Here is a 15,460-nt window from a genome sequence, read left to right on the forward strand (position 1 = left end):
GTTATTTGGCCACTTGGGATATTTGGAGCTCTCTGCTGCCACCTAGTGCAGAGTTACAACAGTGCATGTTTAAGAAATATAATCTCATGGATTTGATTGTTTTAAGGTATTCTTGAAAAATAATTATGACCTCTGATAGATGTAGATATGTATACGTAGATGCCACATTCAACCACACCAGACACGTCTCGGAACCACAACAAAACTCTTTGTAATAATTTAGTTCACTGGTTTCATGTAACATGTCATTTTTATTGGGGACTTGATATGGAAATGCCAAGTGACACATGAAATGTCTGAAAGCTGCATTAGGTCTGTTCCTGAGAATTCAAACAAGGCAAAAGAGAAAATTTGACACTCGGCTTGATTGTCACTCACAAGGTAATGATCCTGTGTTACGCTTTTCATTTCAATAGTCTTTAAAACCTTTATAAAAACAGTTCACCATCACCATAAATTTTTAAAAAGCTCATAGTTCATCTTTGTCTTCCTCTGCTTTGGAGTTTTGAGGCTCTGTGCTCTTTGATTTCGTCTTTTGATCTTTTGTAGTATTTTTCCCAGATGCCTTCTCTTTGGCAGGTGGTTTCTCCTTTTTGTCTGTGGTCTTGGGTTTTGTTTTGGTTGCTGTTTTTGACTTCTTTTTCTCTGTTCCAGTGCTTTTTGTTTGGTCTGCTTTAGCTTTCGTCTGGTCTTCTGTTTTGGCTGGCTTTTTGGATGCTTTGGCCTTTGGCTTTTCACTTTTTTTGTTAGTCTTTTTCTCAGCGGCTTTGGTGTTCTGTTCATCTGTAGTTTTGCTGGTTTCTGCAGGTTTGTTTGTCTTATCGTCTTGCTCTGGTGTATCAGTAGGTGTCACTACTACTTGTGGTTCTGAGGTTTTCGTCTCATTGTTGTCGTTTGTTTTTTGGATGTCGGGTGTTGCTGGGTTTGAAAGTGTTTTTAGAAGCTCTTCCGCTTGTAAACGTTCCTATAGATGCCCAAAAATGCTAAGGTTAGTAACTGTAGAAACATTTCATGATCATAATAAAACAGACCTTTTCCTCAAGATTTAAAGACCTCATGAAGTGTTCCGATAAGTAGTTTTCTCTCTTGTATTAATGTATTAAAACAAAATGTTTAATATCAATAGCATAACAAAGGGCTTGATTTTCAACCCCAGAACAGATACCCCTTACTTAATTATGTTGAGTAAAGTTCAAATATATAATTAAGTAAACTCAAGTACTAGTACAAGTATACTTGTAAGTGTACAATTTCAATATTGGTTGGAACCAGAGGTGAAAAATAATACATATATTTTTATTTTATTGTTTCTATAAGTATTTTTACTCAAGTGCATTCCAAGCTTATGTAATTTATGAGAGTGATTTTATACCTCACAACATTTTAAAGCGTCCATCATACTTGTGCTCTACTACATTTCCTAAATACGTTTTTTACTTTAAACAGTAATTTAAGTATACTGCAGACTTCCAGACTAGAAGTAAAAAAAGTAAAACTACTTGAGCAAAAGAAAGCACAAGATTTGAGATTTAAGTATCATTAGTAAAAAAACTACCTTTATTTCTGAAATGTAAGGAGTACAAAGTATTTGATATGCTTAATGATGTAGTGAAGTAAAAGAGACTCTCATAAAGTACACGTATTAAAAAATGAACTTGGGAATGAAAATCCTTAAGTAATTTCCACCTCTGCTTAGGACTAAATTGGTCACCTTTCTAATTTACAAAAGTGTATTTTTAAGTGTTACAGTAGTAAACGTTTAGTGCACAACTTTGTTCTGAAAAAGTACATAAAAATTAAACCTATTTAAGTTTAAAAGAAGTATACTAATAACTCTCTTGAATAAACTTCATATTTGTAAGAGATGTTATGTTTTTTGTGCATATACTGTATCTGGTAAACACCAAACATGTCATAAAAGCTTCAACCTTTGTGTCATGAGGTCTTTAACATATCACTTACAAAACTGCATTGAAACAAACTGTGAAAGTGTACTTGCCTTTTCACTGTTGTGAGGATCCAGAGTGAAGCCAATGGCCACAGCACACCTCTGACCTTTAGTTAGTGATGTCACGCCATGAAGATTCTCCTGTCCGGCTCCAAACGCCACAACTCTTCCACACTGAGGTTTCACCACAGCCTGGACATACGATGAAAGAAAATATGATCAGTTTCTAAACAAACTCAAAAAACAATGTATTTAACAATGTAGTTAACCGTATAAATACTAACAAAGACAAAAAAAAGTGCAATTAAGCTACAAGTTAGTTATATAGCTAGTTTGAACAAAAAAACTGTAGAAATCTTACAGTGACAGTTTTAGCGTCCGGCCCAGTGAAGAAGAAATCTCCCCCTTCAAAATCTTGATTCAGGTACAAAATGGCACTGATAGCAAAATGAAACATTAGTAAAAACACTAGAAACTGCATACCCATAGTGCATTAGGTGTTCTGTGGGTAGCGTACCTGTAGTCACCATGTGAGAATGATGATGGGTCTTTAATGCACTCGTTGAGCTCTGAAACAAGCAGACAGCCGTTCTCATGGCCTTCTTGTTTCCCTGCACGTGAAGAGAGACGAAAATAATTAAAATACTCATAAGGCCCAATTCACATTTTGCGTCTTTTTTTGCGCGCATATGAGTTATTTTAAATGCAGGCGCATGCAAATAGAGGCGACAAGGTTGCGGCACGCATGTGATGTGCACATTTTTCTAGATGGAAGATGGAAAAAAGTTTTTAGACGCGTAATGGGCATTAATAAGCTTAAACAATGTCTGCTTTTCATAAAAACTCGAAATGTAAATAGGAATTTTCATGACCGTACAAAAACGATGTTTAATAGGCTGTGTGAAATATTTAGCAGGATCTATCGACAGTAATGCAATATTATATAAATAACTATGTCTTCAGAGGTGTAGGAAGACCTCACATAATGAAACGTTATGTTTGTATTACCTTTGAATGAGCTATTTCTATCTACATACACCACGGGTCCCCTTAGATGTAATTCGCCACGTTGTTTCTACAGCAGCCTTATACGGACAAACTGCTCTACAGAACGCAATTCATAAATAATTTATGTCCTTCGGCAAAGCAGCTAAAAGCGTGAAATATTTTCCTGTGTCAGCCACCGTAGTGCTTTGAAAGGGAGGGGTGGAGTGCGCCGTTGATTGCAATTTGCAACCTAACCAGTAGATGTCACTAAAACTATCACATTGCAGGTTTAAATCAAGAGCATCATGCAAGTCGAATTTCGGTAGATTTGTACCTTCAACTATGGACCGGCACACCAGATTTGAACTGAAGAAATAAAGAGGGGATTGCAGACCGAAGTGAGACTCCAGAATCTTCGGATCTTCTCAGTGAGGTTAAAGAAACCCTGAGCACTCTTTAGAGGAACCAAACCCTCCCGTCCAAACTATAAGACAAAAACTCATCGTTTTAATTTGTACAGTACTTGTAAATCCTTTAAAAGTCAATGAACGTGATCGTACCTGCAGAGCTTTAAGAACTGTGAGTTCCTGGAACATTTCATTCTGAGAAAGAGGCGAAGGTTTCGCTTTATATTCATCCCCTTGAAGAGCTGCCGTCTGTAAGATTTTATATATTGTAATTAAACACTAGGAAATATTATCGCTTGATATGAACTAAAAAACGTTTTCTTTCTATGAAAGGAGAGAGTTGAAGAGTTTTTAACACACTTTGGAGAGGCTGTGAAGCTCCTGACACTCATCGTACGTGGTTACACCATCCAGAACGACTCGCTGTGAACCGTTCAGGGCTGTGGATGTCATGGATATTGTGATGTCATCAAACGGGAGACTGTTGCCACCTGATGTAGGTGCTGCTTTGATTTCTGTGATGAAACCAGACAGTAATTTATTGTTGAATTAGGACAGGCACATGAAACTGAAAATCATGTGACCAATTCTTCCTTCCATATACATTCATCATTTTATTGCGTTTTTTTTGTCTACCGTCTATCACCGTCCTTCCAATGTCGAATGCTTCTTTACTCTTCTCCTCCACAAGCGTCTCGATCTCTTTCATCAGATTTCCGATCTCTTCTGTAATCCTCGCGGCGGTTTCTTTATCTGCCCTGCAAGAGACACAACAACCAGTCAGACGACGTGTTCACCGTGTGGAATTGTATTGTCTGAAAGAAACGTGCGTCTTACTTTTGTTTGTCTCTTAGTTTCTTAGGCATGATGTTTTCTGGAGTCCACGTGTCCTGAGACAGAATGAGATAAAGATGAGATTATCACTTGTGTATAAAAACAATTACAAGTGTTAAATGCTGGACACACATTGAGATACTTACCGGATCAACAAAGGTTTTACCAAATATTTCATAGCCGAAATAAAGAAGCTCTTTTTCCAACACAGACCTGCTGATATACTGCTTAACAATCTGAAACAAGAAGAAACACTCATGATGGATTTCTAAGGTAAACTCATTTCAAACACAATGAAGCAAACAAATCAAACCGATATTGTGACGTTTCTAAAACTGGTTGTGAATGAAGTGAGGATGAAAAAATATATATAACTTTGGGGTGAATCTCTTTAAATCTTTTACATTACAATTTGTATAAGGTGACACACGGTCTATGATATATAAGATGTGTTTAATTGTTTCCTAATTTTCTTCAACTAAACATCCGGTTAGAATGACTTGTGTTTACTGTGTTTATTGTCCGTTTGGCTGTGAAAGACAAGAACGCTAGTGCATCAGGACGGTGTGTGGTGTGTACCTCTCTGGCTGAGATGTTTGCAGCTTTATCTTCTCCCAGCAAAGCAGAATAGTACGCCAAGTTCTGCACCATCACCTCATCCTCAGGGTGAAACAGCAGGTATGTTTTGGCACATTCAATAGCTTGTTCATATTTTTCACCTGGGACAGAGAAAAGCAGAGAGTGAATTCTCCCATTTTAGACATGTTGGGAATGTCCCAAACTGATATTTATATATATATATATATATATATATATATATTTCCAATACATTAATATGTCATATGACTGATATATGGGTCGGGCAGAGAATGTGTCGTACTGTTATAGTAGGAGAACTGAAGGTAGTTAAAGTGCGATGGGAGAAAATCTTCGAAAGGTTTCTCTATTCCAACGTTTGAAGCCAAATCTACAGCACAGTTCTGTTTACAGTTCAGAGCATGAAGATAATGATCTGGAATCAAAGCACATCAAAACACATGAATGCAATAATATTAGTGTGACATGAAGCAATGAAAATATCAAGAGTTTGATTCCAAAATGATATATATATATAAAATCAAGTTTTTTATTGTGCATTCCAATTAACATCACTGAAACGGCAGTTGGTTTGTTTTGATTTAAGCCATAATTACTAAGAAAATACAGCTCACACAATAAAACACAATAAAAACATGATAACATATCAAAAAACATGCTTTTATCTCATATTGAAACCAAACTCTTTATATATTACTTGAAGATTTATTGGGCGTGATCGAAGAGAATTGCACTCACCTGTCATAGCCTGAAAGAGGTCGGCGTTATACTCCATGTAATTGTCGTAGCCAAACGCTCCCTCACAGAGAACCCTGCACTCCTCATAAGCAGTGAAATATTCTTCGACGGCCGCCTCAAAGTGCTCAATGGCTGGTGCGAACTTCTCCATACTGTAATGCATCTTGCCTTCTATAAATTCAGTCTGAAATAAGAGTCAATTATAGCCCAAGATTATAAACATATTTCACTTGGTTTACACTTTAAATGTTTGTTTATGTGGGGAAAAATGCCTAATATGTACCTAAAAATTATAGATTTTTAAAAAGCTAGCAGAAAGAAGGCAGTACTATATATTTTAAAACCATGTAATTCATTCCATTGTGAATTTTGTATTTCTAATGATATGCATTGCAGGAACTTTTATATTTACTATAATGTGGCCTATTGTGTAACACTGTGTAATCACTGTATTTATCAATCCATCCACCCAGATTAATATTGGGACTCTTACCATGTGTGGTTTCTCCTCTAAATCCTTGAAATCAGCCTGCTGCACCCCAGCCATCAGACTGTAGTACTCTAAATTCTGTTTCATCTCTACATGGTCGGGGTTTGCAATATAAAATGTATTTGCCGCTGCCACGGCCTTGTCAAGCTTGTTTATCTGCAAATATAGTCAAGTCAACTTCATTTATAAAGCAGCTGTACATAAAACATTTTGATTATAAGCAAAACATTTAAAGCACACGTTTAAGATAAGAGAGAGAAACACAGGTCAAATATTAAACAGACATATTAAATAAGTAATACGTTAAAATAAAATATAAAGCGATGAAAACTTTAATTTATACATTTGCTGGTGAACATTTAGTTACACCTGAGATCACCTGAAGGGAAATGCAATAATAATTATAGTAAATGGTGCTTTTTTGAAACTGTAAAAAAAAGGTTTCAGTGAGGGTTGGGGATAGAGGATACCATTTGGTCGTTTAAAAACAATAGGATTTATTGGCAAGTTCCCACAGTGATTCCAAAAACAAACATGTGTGTTTACTTTTCACATGGGCTTGTTAAATTTGTCTATGGTGCTACATCGATGCATTTGACAAGTATGACTTACAGTTTATATTTATAGTATAAAAGTATCAATAGCCTTTATATATGTTCACTGGGAATCGAACCCATGACCTTATACTTATATATCAGACTGCTCTCCCGGTTGAGCAACAGGAGCAGTCTGTGGAATAAGTTAATATAAATCCAAAGAAGGGGATTGTATTAATAGTATTAGCATGCATACTCTAAACTCATAAATGAAAAGCCTGTTTTATAGGAATCCACAATATCTCTCTCTGTTTTGCACCCCTCCTTTTGGTATTTTAGTGCGCCTAGTGGGAGTTCTGGAAGCATGCGAGAAGTTCGCAAAGCTCCACCTCAAGACGTGGCACAGCGATGTGAGTTTGGGGGGGTTGGGGAAGCCCAGAAGCGCTTCTCATACATTTATCCATTCAGTGATATCATCATTCTATATAAAACATTTGCACGTGATATAACTTGACATGGTGTTACTTTGTGCGCGTGCATGCAATGCAACAATGTAACAGACACGAAATGTATCGCTTGTTTTTCAAAATGATGCAAAGTGACGCTTCCAACAAGACGCAGTGATCTTTCTTTATCATCATACACGTTTTGTCATTTAAGTAGACTCGTTTACCTTAAAATATGCCACTTGCAGGTAATTATAAGGCGTCCGCTTCTTAAACTCCAGGTCTACAGTCTCGCTAACTTTATGAAGTGTCGGTGGTCCCAGTTTCTCGCTTTCACATGCATGCACACATTCGGCCCGTTTGAGAATCCTCTGGAAAAACGCTAAATCCTCCACGGGACCGGCTCCAGGGATCGGGACACCGAGACCTGGAAAAGGATCACCGAAAGCGTCCCGATCCGCGCAGGATAAGCGGCACTGCGTCTGGACTTTACGCACCGTTCCTTTATTCCGCAAAGCTTTCTCCATGTTCAGAATCACAGCCAGCCAGTCCTGTTTATAATACGCCTCTACTGCATTGTCAAAAAGCAGATCATGTGGCTCAAGTATTCCGGTGATTTGGTTTTCACTGTAGGTGAAATGTAAAATGGACAGGTTTATGATCAGGGACAGTGCGCTCCACATCTTGGCGACACCGGGCCTGTGAGGTGAGGTAGAGCTCGGGTTTGGTGTCGGACGCGCAGCTGAAGACTGCAAAGAGGGTGGAGCTTCGGGATTTGGATCGGATGCCTGCGTGAAACTTTGGGACACTCAGAATTTGGGAAGCAACAACTGATGCATACATTTGGGTCTCCGCAAGGTTCTAAATATTAACTCTGCAAAATATCAAAGTCACAACTGCAACAAAAACACAAGGCTACTAAAACTAAAATGTCTTTTTTTTACTATTTAGAATAATACTTTACCGGGTTTATCTATAGACATTTTATTAAGTTAAAAATAGTTTTTAACCCAAAATGAAAATTCTTACATCATTCACACATTATCATGTTTTTACAAACCTGAATGACTTTATTCTGCAGAACACACGATAAGATATTTAAATAAACAAATGAATAAATGACGTAAGAATTTTTAGTTTTAGGTGAACAATTCTTACACGAATACAAATACTGTACTTAAAATTCTAATTTCAGACATTTATCATTAAAGGGTGATAATAAATCATTAGAAAAATAAACAGTTTGTGCATGCGAATAGCCAATGCATGTTTTTCCTCAAAGGCTTTACATTTTCATAAATTGAAAATTCATATATATATATATATATATATATATACATATATATTGGGATATTTGGGAGTGAATACAAATAACGAAATGTATATTATATCTGTATGACTAAAAGTAGACCTGTAAAACTGAATGTGGTAAACAGAGTAGCGTTTTAAATTTGGCCACTGTTGACTCTCTGTAGACTGTCCTAAAATTTCAGCAATGGTTTTAAATGTAGATGATTTTATGGCAAACATGTTCAAAAACTAACGCGTGTATGGTCTTGCGCTTTATGGTTTTATAAGTTCAACTACTGTTCTTTCATAACTACATAAAAGTCACGTTGCAACAGTCTAGAGTCGTGACGTAATGGTTTAAAGGTATGCGATCTCTAAACATGCACGATTGGTTCACCTTTTTATTTTCGATTGGTCTGCCTTTTAAAATCGCTTTGTCTTCCAAAATGTACAATATTATTCAAGGAAAAACAATCGAATACATGCGATAGTTTTTTAGCCTTCGAAAAAATCTATACAATTATAATGACAAAATAAGGGCCATTTTTGTACAGGCGTCTGTTAGGACTAACACTTGAAGAGGAAAACACAGTAGGACCCAGAAACGCCCCCTTCATGTTCGACCAATTTTGTAAGAGTCCGGCAAAGCAGCTCGTGGTGGTTTCTAGCAGTGTACAAAGTTTTATAGATATTGAATTAGAAAATGGATAAAACTGTAAGTTTACCACATCAGACCAACACAACCGCAACGGGTGAGACAAACGATTATTAATCCAATCGATTATTAATACAATCTTTCAATCCTTAAAAAAACGACTTGAATCAACAAAAGCATTTACTCTCTGTGTGAGTGTTAACTTATCCAACCTGTCACAAAGTATACGGCTAACTAGGTTCACCACCTGTCTCGTGTTTAATTAGAATTTGCATTGTTTTAATAAAACATATTGTTGTGGATAGATATATTGCAATGGAGGGTATGTGATATACAATAATGTGCATATGGAGACACTGTATATTGCATATTTGGGAGTCATGATTGTTCACTCATCCTAACAGAAATGTGCATTACTAATCTGATCTGAGTTTAATGTCGATATGTTACTATTACAGTCACATTGGTGGAGTCCAGCAGTAACCCGAGTGGGGTAGCGCTGGTTAGTCCCTATCAAACTAACCGGGTGGGGGATCCCATGGATCTGGTTACTCTTGCACAACAAGTACAGAAGGTAAGTGATTTTTAACCCTGTATTGATCTTGTGTCTGAGAAGTGAAGCTGCTCCTTGACCCTGTTTTGTTTCAAATGGATTCGTTTTTACTGTTTATTCAAATATTATTAACTTGTTGTAAATGATCATCACATGTCGCAATTTGTTTGGGTATTAATGAGTGTAAATGATTCAGAAATGTTCATTGTAGCTTCAGAATTTAGGATTTTAAACGGAAAACAAATAGTCTACTTTTTTTTCAGGGTGATGAGTTTACCAGAGCAAACGCTTGCAACAAACTCACAGTCATTGCTGACCAGATAAGATACCTTCAGGAACAAGCAAGAAAGGTAAATGGCCATCAAAATCAGATCAACTTTATTATACAATGATTTCCTGTCCTTCAATTGGCAGCAGAGCTGATTATATACTTGTAACAAAGTTATGGTGAGTTATTATTTAAACAAGAAATGCACTTTAAACCAATCAAACATATCTAAAAGATATATAAAAGAGAATTTCTTTAAAACGCTTCAGGTGTTGGAAGATGCAAAGAAAGATGCTGAGCTTCACCATGCAGCCTGCAATGTTGTGAAGAAACCAGGAAACATGTACTATCTTTACATGCGTGAATCTGGACAGCGCTACTTCTCAATTCTGTCTCCAAAGGTGAGTTCATTGACACATTGAGAGAATTTCTTAGAATTTTTTTAAGTTGGATTTAACATATTAACATGATCAATCGCACAGTAAATTCTGTATGTTAAAGTTTCGATATGTTAAAAATGTAAGACATTTATTTCAATGTTTTGCAGGAGTGGGGCTCCAGTTGTCCGCACAAGTTTCTTAGTGCATACAAACTTCAATATGACATGTCTTGGACACCGCAGGAGGAGGTTGAAAAGAGGGATGCTGAAATTGGCATTATGGACAAACTGTTGAACAGCCAAACTGCACTTCCAGCTGGCAAAGAGCCCAACTTTGAGGGTATTTCAAAGTGAGAGGACACAACTCACTGTGAAGTCTAACGTGGTCATGGAGGCCACCTGCTCTTCTAGGATACGGTTTAATGAATACCGCAAAACAATGAACTGCTTCACTGTTTCAGAAAGTGCATTTGACTTTCATTCATTGGTTGAATGTTTTGCTGGACCACACTGTGTGGAAGACAGATGATGTAACCAGGATGTCTTTAAATCAACGATTCACATAATTAATGTGTTCTTAAACAAACTTCAATCAACTTGAAATTTCATTCTTGTTGTTGTGTATATTGCTTTCTTAAATTTAAAAATAATTTTTATTTTGATCCTTGGTTTTCATGAAATAATTGTTGAAAATACCTTGTGTTGATTTTTTGTGAGCAGCAGAAAACGAGTGCACACACATCACATGAAATAAAAAATGTATGTGCTCAAAAACACTTTATTGGACTGTTAGTCAAATATTATTTATGTTTATTTACAATGATGTTATATACCTATATACAAGAAACAATTTGTTTTAATCAAAATCAAGAAACGATAAAAATAACTGCAATAAAAGCTTGTAAATGAAAGCGATCGAAGGTGAACTTATCATCCATTACTGTTCTGCATCAGTAATGTTTTGTAGGTGAGAGTTCACAAAGGGTAAAAGCTCCCAGTTGTCTGTTGCGATGCTGACCTGAACTGCGTCCTCCGCCCGTTTGATCATCATCAGAACATGAAACATCGGCGGAAGGAAATACAAGACTTTCCAGGATCTCTCGCCTTGCTTTTCCCCGATCAGGTAACTTCCAAAATGGGTCTTGATCAAATCCCCTAGACGCTTATCTCCGTTCTCGAAGCAGAACAGACTGATGTCAGACCTGTCAGGATTCCCGGAGGCTACGGACTCCCACATGCGGTCAAACACTTCTACTTTGTGTTTGCATGGCATGTTAGGCGGCACAGGTACAGGAAGAAATATCTCTGGGAATGAAACGCTTACATCCGGCAGCCGCGTGTGCCAGGAACGGCTGTCCTGTGTGGTAAATATGGCACTGACGCACAGAGTGGTTGGGTACGGTTGATGGGGTTTGAGAATGACGCTGACCTCTGGAGGCCTTCTGTCTCTAAACACACACGGGACATGTATATCACTTATCTTTCCATAGTTCGAGTCTTTCAGCTCAAAGTGCAGACAGATAGTGAATATTTTGTCGAATAAAGCGTCGGTCTCTTCTGCATGAGTGAGATTGTACCTCAATGTGACCTCAGAACCAAAGCCAGGCTTTTGAAACTGTTCCTGATAAACCTCCAAAGAATTTCTCTCCTCTTCGTTTTCACCCAATGACTCTGAACTTGTCAAAGTGCTCTTTGAGTTTTCTTTCCTCACTTTGATGAGTTGCAGAACGTGACGTTCAGTTTTGTGTACCGTGAGGTTGTTGGCAAGTCCTTCACTCTCAGCCATGATGGCAGAATGCGACCGCTCCTTAGTACGTCCTCCGTCGGGTCCTTTGGCGAGAACCACCGTCAGCTTTTCCCACGAAAGGTTGGTGAGCAACGTGTAGTAGAAGCGAGCGTGATCCTTAATGTCCGTGTTGTCGTAGTGAGCAGACATGTATTGCAAAAGGTCTGCTAGCTCGATAAACACTCGATCGATGGAAGGGTGCTCCAGCAGGTTGCGACAAATGGCGAGAACCGCATTTCCAACTTGCCAGTTTCCTCTTTCGCACAAGTTGGAATTGATGAGAACATTTAGAAGTAGATAGACCGTGTTCCTCTGTGTAATCTGTCCTTCTTTCGCTACTCTTTTCAACACTTTTAGGTGCCAGCTCAAATTGTGAATCGTCAGCTGCAACGGAGGCATTTCCATAATGCGTTTCTGAAGGCCGCTCAGCAGCTTGATGGACCAGACGGGGTCGTCCAGACGTTCCTGGATTTGGTCAGCTAGGCCGATCAGGTGCGGAGCCAGACGACAATGTCTGGAATACAGGTCGCACAGTTTGCTTATTAGCTTCTCGGCGAGTTCCTCCATTCCGTTGAAATGCGCGAGAAAAATAAACAACGCCCTAAATGAGGTCACCACTACTTCTCTGCTTCCATCGTTGTCTATGATTTTCAGAAGTGCCATTATGTGACCGAACAAGTAACTGATTCCTTTGTCCGCATCTCCTTCGTCGGCTTCCAAGTGCACCAGACAGAGTAGATTTAGTCTGCAAAGCATGGTAGCGCTGTCGTTGAAAACGGTTGGAAGAAGAGATGCGGCCAGACGGGGCGTTACCAGCACAGGCAAACTCTCCTCTGAGGTGCTGGATATGGGTCTGTTCTCTGGAAAGTGAAGGATGCAGTCCATATAAAAGAGTTTCTCGGGAATTCGAAGGAGCGGGTGTTGCGACATGCCTACCAGACGCTTGAGCAGAAAGTTCTCGTCCTCGGCGGTGAACAGACTGTCGGTGAACGTGTCTTTCATGAACAGCGTAGCGTGCATGAGCTCGATCTCTGCAGTACCAAAAAGCCGTAGAAGCTGAGATTTGAACAGCGCTGGAGAAAGTCCTGGCACCATGGCTACGATTTCCACGAGATCCCTGAGCAGGGCGGACTGGGAAACGGGTGTTAGAAGGTAAGACTCCTCTAAAAGTGAGGACATTATGGACTTGAGTTCTTTACAATCCAGTCCTGGTGGTAGGGTGGGCACCTGCACCATCATGTTTATTGGCAACAGGGTTAAGGGTGTCGGATTATTTTTCCACGCAAATCCTTCGTTTCCTCCTAAAACACTCTTAAACTCTAAATCAGTGACATCGTTCTGGTCCGTCAAGATCCGTATGGCGTTCTTCAGCCCTGATGTATACAGCAAGCAGTAGGATTGATGGAGAACTGTTGTTTCTTGATGTTTCAGAAGATACAGGACCTCCAATTTTTGAGAGAGAAGACCAGGATTGCACGTCTCCATTTCTCTTAGGCAATCACATGCGGTGGTTCTAATAGGCTGCTGGCTTAGCCCACATCTGTAGTCATTTGTGTCCTGAATTGTTTGTAGAAGAAGGTCTAGCCAATCCTCAGCCATCTTTGTGCGGCTGGCCAGGCAAGATGTGCATATTATGATGTTGGTGATGGCCAGCATCACATAGCACTTGAGGTTGATGGATTTTTGCGCTGTGTGAGTGAAAACTGACATTAGTTCCAGGGCAGTTTCCTCCCCCACAGAGACGGAAGGACATAGGATGGTTGGATGCTCCAGTAGTACAGACACAAGGAGAATCTTGTGAAAAGAACGAAAACACAATTAGTTAATAAGAAATTAAGTGAATAGCAAATGAAAACGTGCACCATTTCAACAAAACTGTAATAGAGCTATCGCTGTTAACTGTGGCAGCATGTTCTGTTAAGCTGGGTTGAAACGATAAGAAAAATAAAGAAGAAACATTTGATATTTTTCTTAAATAAAACAAATATTTTTACTGTAAATTATCGAAGTAAAAGACTAAAGTATCAGAATTACGCTCAGCTGTCATAAAGAAAACGTCACAGTGTAAACAATCTTAGAGTGAAATGTCAGCTTGGCATGTTTTTGTAAGAGACACCTCAATAGACTGCAATGTCAATTTATGTAATATAGAAATGTATTATAATCATAATTTGTGACTGTGATTTTATTTCATTACCTTAAGTTGATCATTTGCTTTATCATTTCTAAGTTCTCGTAACAGCTCAGCCAGGAAACTTTCAGCAGTAGTGGCAGACAAAAACTGAGAAGGGCTCAGAAGAAATGCAGATATTCTCTGATCCCACAGGTCTCCAAATGTCATGATGATGGAGATCAACTGTGACTGCGGTTTACAATAGAAGAGCTCATGTCAATAGCAAGAACGCTGTTTATTCATTTCACAATACGTCAAAACGAAATAAAAACAGACGAGCCAAGTATTCTTATATTTAAACTCACCTTTTAAATGAAGTTTTAACAACATCAATGTTATAAATTTCTATTTAAACTTCAAGATATGGTCGTACTCGAAAATCATGTGTTTTCAGACTGTCATATGATTAACCGGGTAGTGAGCGAATTTCAAAATAAATGTTTTACAAATTTTCGGTCATGTTTAATTTGAACTTATCCCTTCATGTGATGGCCTGAAGTGGCAAATGTTATAGTCGTGTATACTATAAGGTTTTGTCATATTTATTTGCACTTTATTTTAGTACATTTTACTAATCACATAAAACAGGACTATTATTTTGGTACGCTGGAGTAAACCTGGAGGAGCGTTTCATTTGGCCATAGGTAGACTCCAAAGTGGACTTTACAAGGGTGTTCCGCCATTTTAAGTGAGATTCCAATCCTAAGGGAGCGAACATGTTGAGTATGAAGAGCACTGCGAACGTCGTAGGGGATCAGGGAACATCGATACATCACTTCGCCGGAAGCGGAAAGGGAAAATCACCCAAGTGCGCTCTGCGTTGCCTAAAACAACGGACGAGTTTACCTATTACTTTTTGTACATTATAGGTTTATTTAATTGTTGTCAATTATATTAAATACTGTGGTTTGCATTTTACTTTTGTAATGTTGTATTATGTTTATGTTGCATAACATTAGGATTTTAAATAGTCAATGCTGCCTCAGTCAAATTATAAATACACCCATAAACAAGGGTAAGTTTATAGATATTTAATTATATTATAATCTGTGGAACCGTACTGTTGCCTTTCTTTGATGACGTTGCTGGGCATTTCAATTAAGCGTTTTTTTGTCAGCGATGTCCACTTCTCAGGGAGCAGGTTCCACTTGAACCCTATCAAATGGAACGCAGCCATTGTTTCTGATCAGCCCTTTACTGCCATCGTGTGGTTCTTCGAAAAAGTTGTTTAAAAAGAAACTTGAATTAATAAATTCAAGTAATAATACTTTGTGCGTTTTTTAAACATTGTGTGTTATGATATTATCTTAAAAACGTCCGTTAATAGTCTATTGCTGTCATTAACCGTAAATGAACGGAACTGTTTAGCGTGA

General features: G+C 38.2%; 3 protein-coding genes across 3 annotated transcripts; 1 reads left to right on the forward strand and 2 right to left on the reverse strand.

Moving 5' to 3' along the window:
• Window positions 1-237: 237 nt before the first annotated feature.
• p3h1 (prolyl 3-hydroxylase 1) lies at window positions 238-7,717 on the reverse strand. Its single transcript, XM_056734873.1, is given in 16 exon segments — window positions 238-964; window positions 2,000-2,140; window positions 2,310-2,385; window positions 2,466-2,559; window positions 3,270-3,353; window positions 3,356-3,419; window positions 3,496-3,591; window positions 3,703-3,857; window positions 3,979-4,100; window positions 4,180-4,232; window positions 4,323-4,412; window positions 4,756-4,895; window positions 5,057-5,188; window positions 5,512-5,695; window positions 6,005-6,157; window positions 7,211-7,717. Coding segments are annotated over 16 exon segments (2,535 nt in total). The 5' UTR covers window positions 7,667-7,717; the 3' UTR covers window positions 238-469.
• A 1,173-nt stretch (window positions 7,718-8,890) lies between these two features.
• On the forward strand, window positions 8,891-10,904 carry c21h1orf50 (chromosome 21 C1orf50 homolog). Its single transcript, XM_056734210.1, has 5 exons — window positions 8,891-9,025; window positions 9,387-9,502; window positions 9,745-9,831; window positions 10,019-10,150; window positions 10,297-10,904. Exons 1-5 carry the CDS (start codon window positions 8,977-8,979, stop codon window positions 10,480-10,482), a joined length of 570 nt encoding a protein of 189 aa, XP_056590188.1. The 5' UTR covers window positions 8,891-8,976; the 3' UTR covers window positions 10,483-10,904.
• ap5b1 (adaptor related protein complex 5 subunit beta 1) lies at window positions 10,875-14,551 on the reverse strand. Its single transcript, XM_056734207.1, has 3 exons — window positions 14,393-14,551; window positions 14,112-14,276; window positions 10,875-13,708 (listed from the first exon to the last, which is right to left on the reverse strand). The coding sequence occupies exons 2-3, from the start codon at window positions 14,253-14,255 to the stop codon at window positions 11,066-11,068; spliced, it is 2,787 nt and encodes a 928-aa protein (XP_056590185.1). The 5' UTR covers window positions 14,256-14,276; window positions 14,393-14,551; the 3' UTR covers window positions 10,875-11,065.
• Window positions 14,552-15,460: the final 909 nt, after the last annotated feature.

The sequence above is a fragment of the Triplophysa dalaica genome, chromosome 21 (assembly GCF_015846415.1).
Source record: "Triplophysa dalaica isolate WHDGS20190420 chromosome 21, ASM1584641v1, whole genome shotgun sequence".
In the NCBI taxonomy this organism is placed as follows: Eukaryota; Metazoa; Chordata; class Actinopteri; order Cypriniformes; family Nemacheilidae; genus Triplophysa; species Triplophysa dalaica.

Coding starts and splice junctions, on each gene's coding strand:
- c21h1orf50 (XM_056734210.1), top strand. CDS start 8,977: ATGGATAAAACTGTAAGTTTACCACATCAGACCAACACAACCGCAACG. Junction 9,026..9,386: donor GACCAACACAACCGCAACGG/GTGAGACAAACG, acceptor TTACTATTACAG/TCACATTGGTGGAGTCCAGC. Junction 9,832..10,018: donor TTCAGGAACAAGCAAGAAAG/GTAAATGGCCAT, acceptor AAAACGCTTCAG/GTGTTGGAAGATGCAAAGAA.
- ap5b1 (XM_056734207.1), bottom strand. CDS start 14,255: ATGACATTTGGAGACCTGTGGGATCAGAGAATATCTGCATTTCTTCTG. Junction 13,709..14,111: donor AAGCAAATGATCAACTTAAG/GTAATGAAATAA, acceptor TCTTTTCACAAG/ATTCTCCTTGTGTCTGTACT.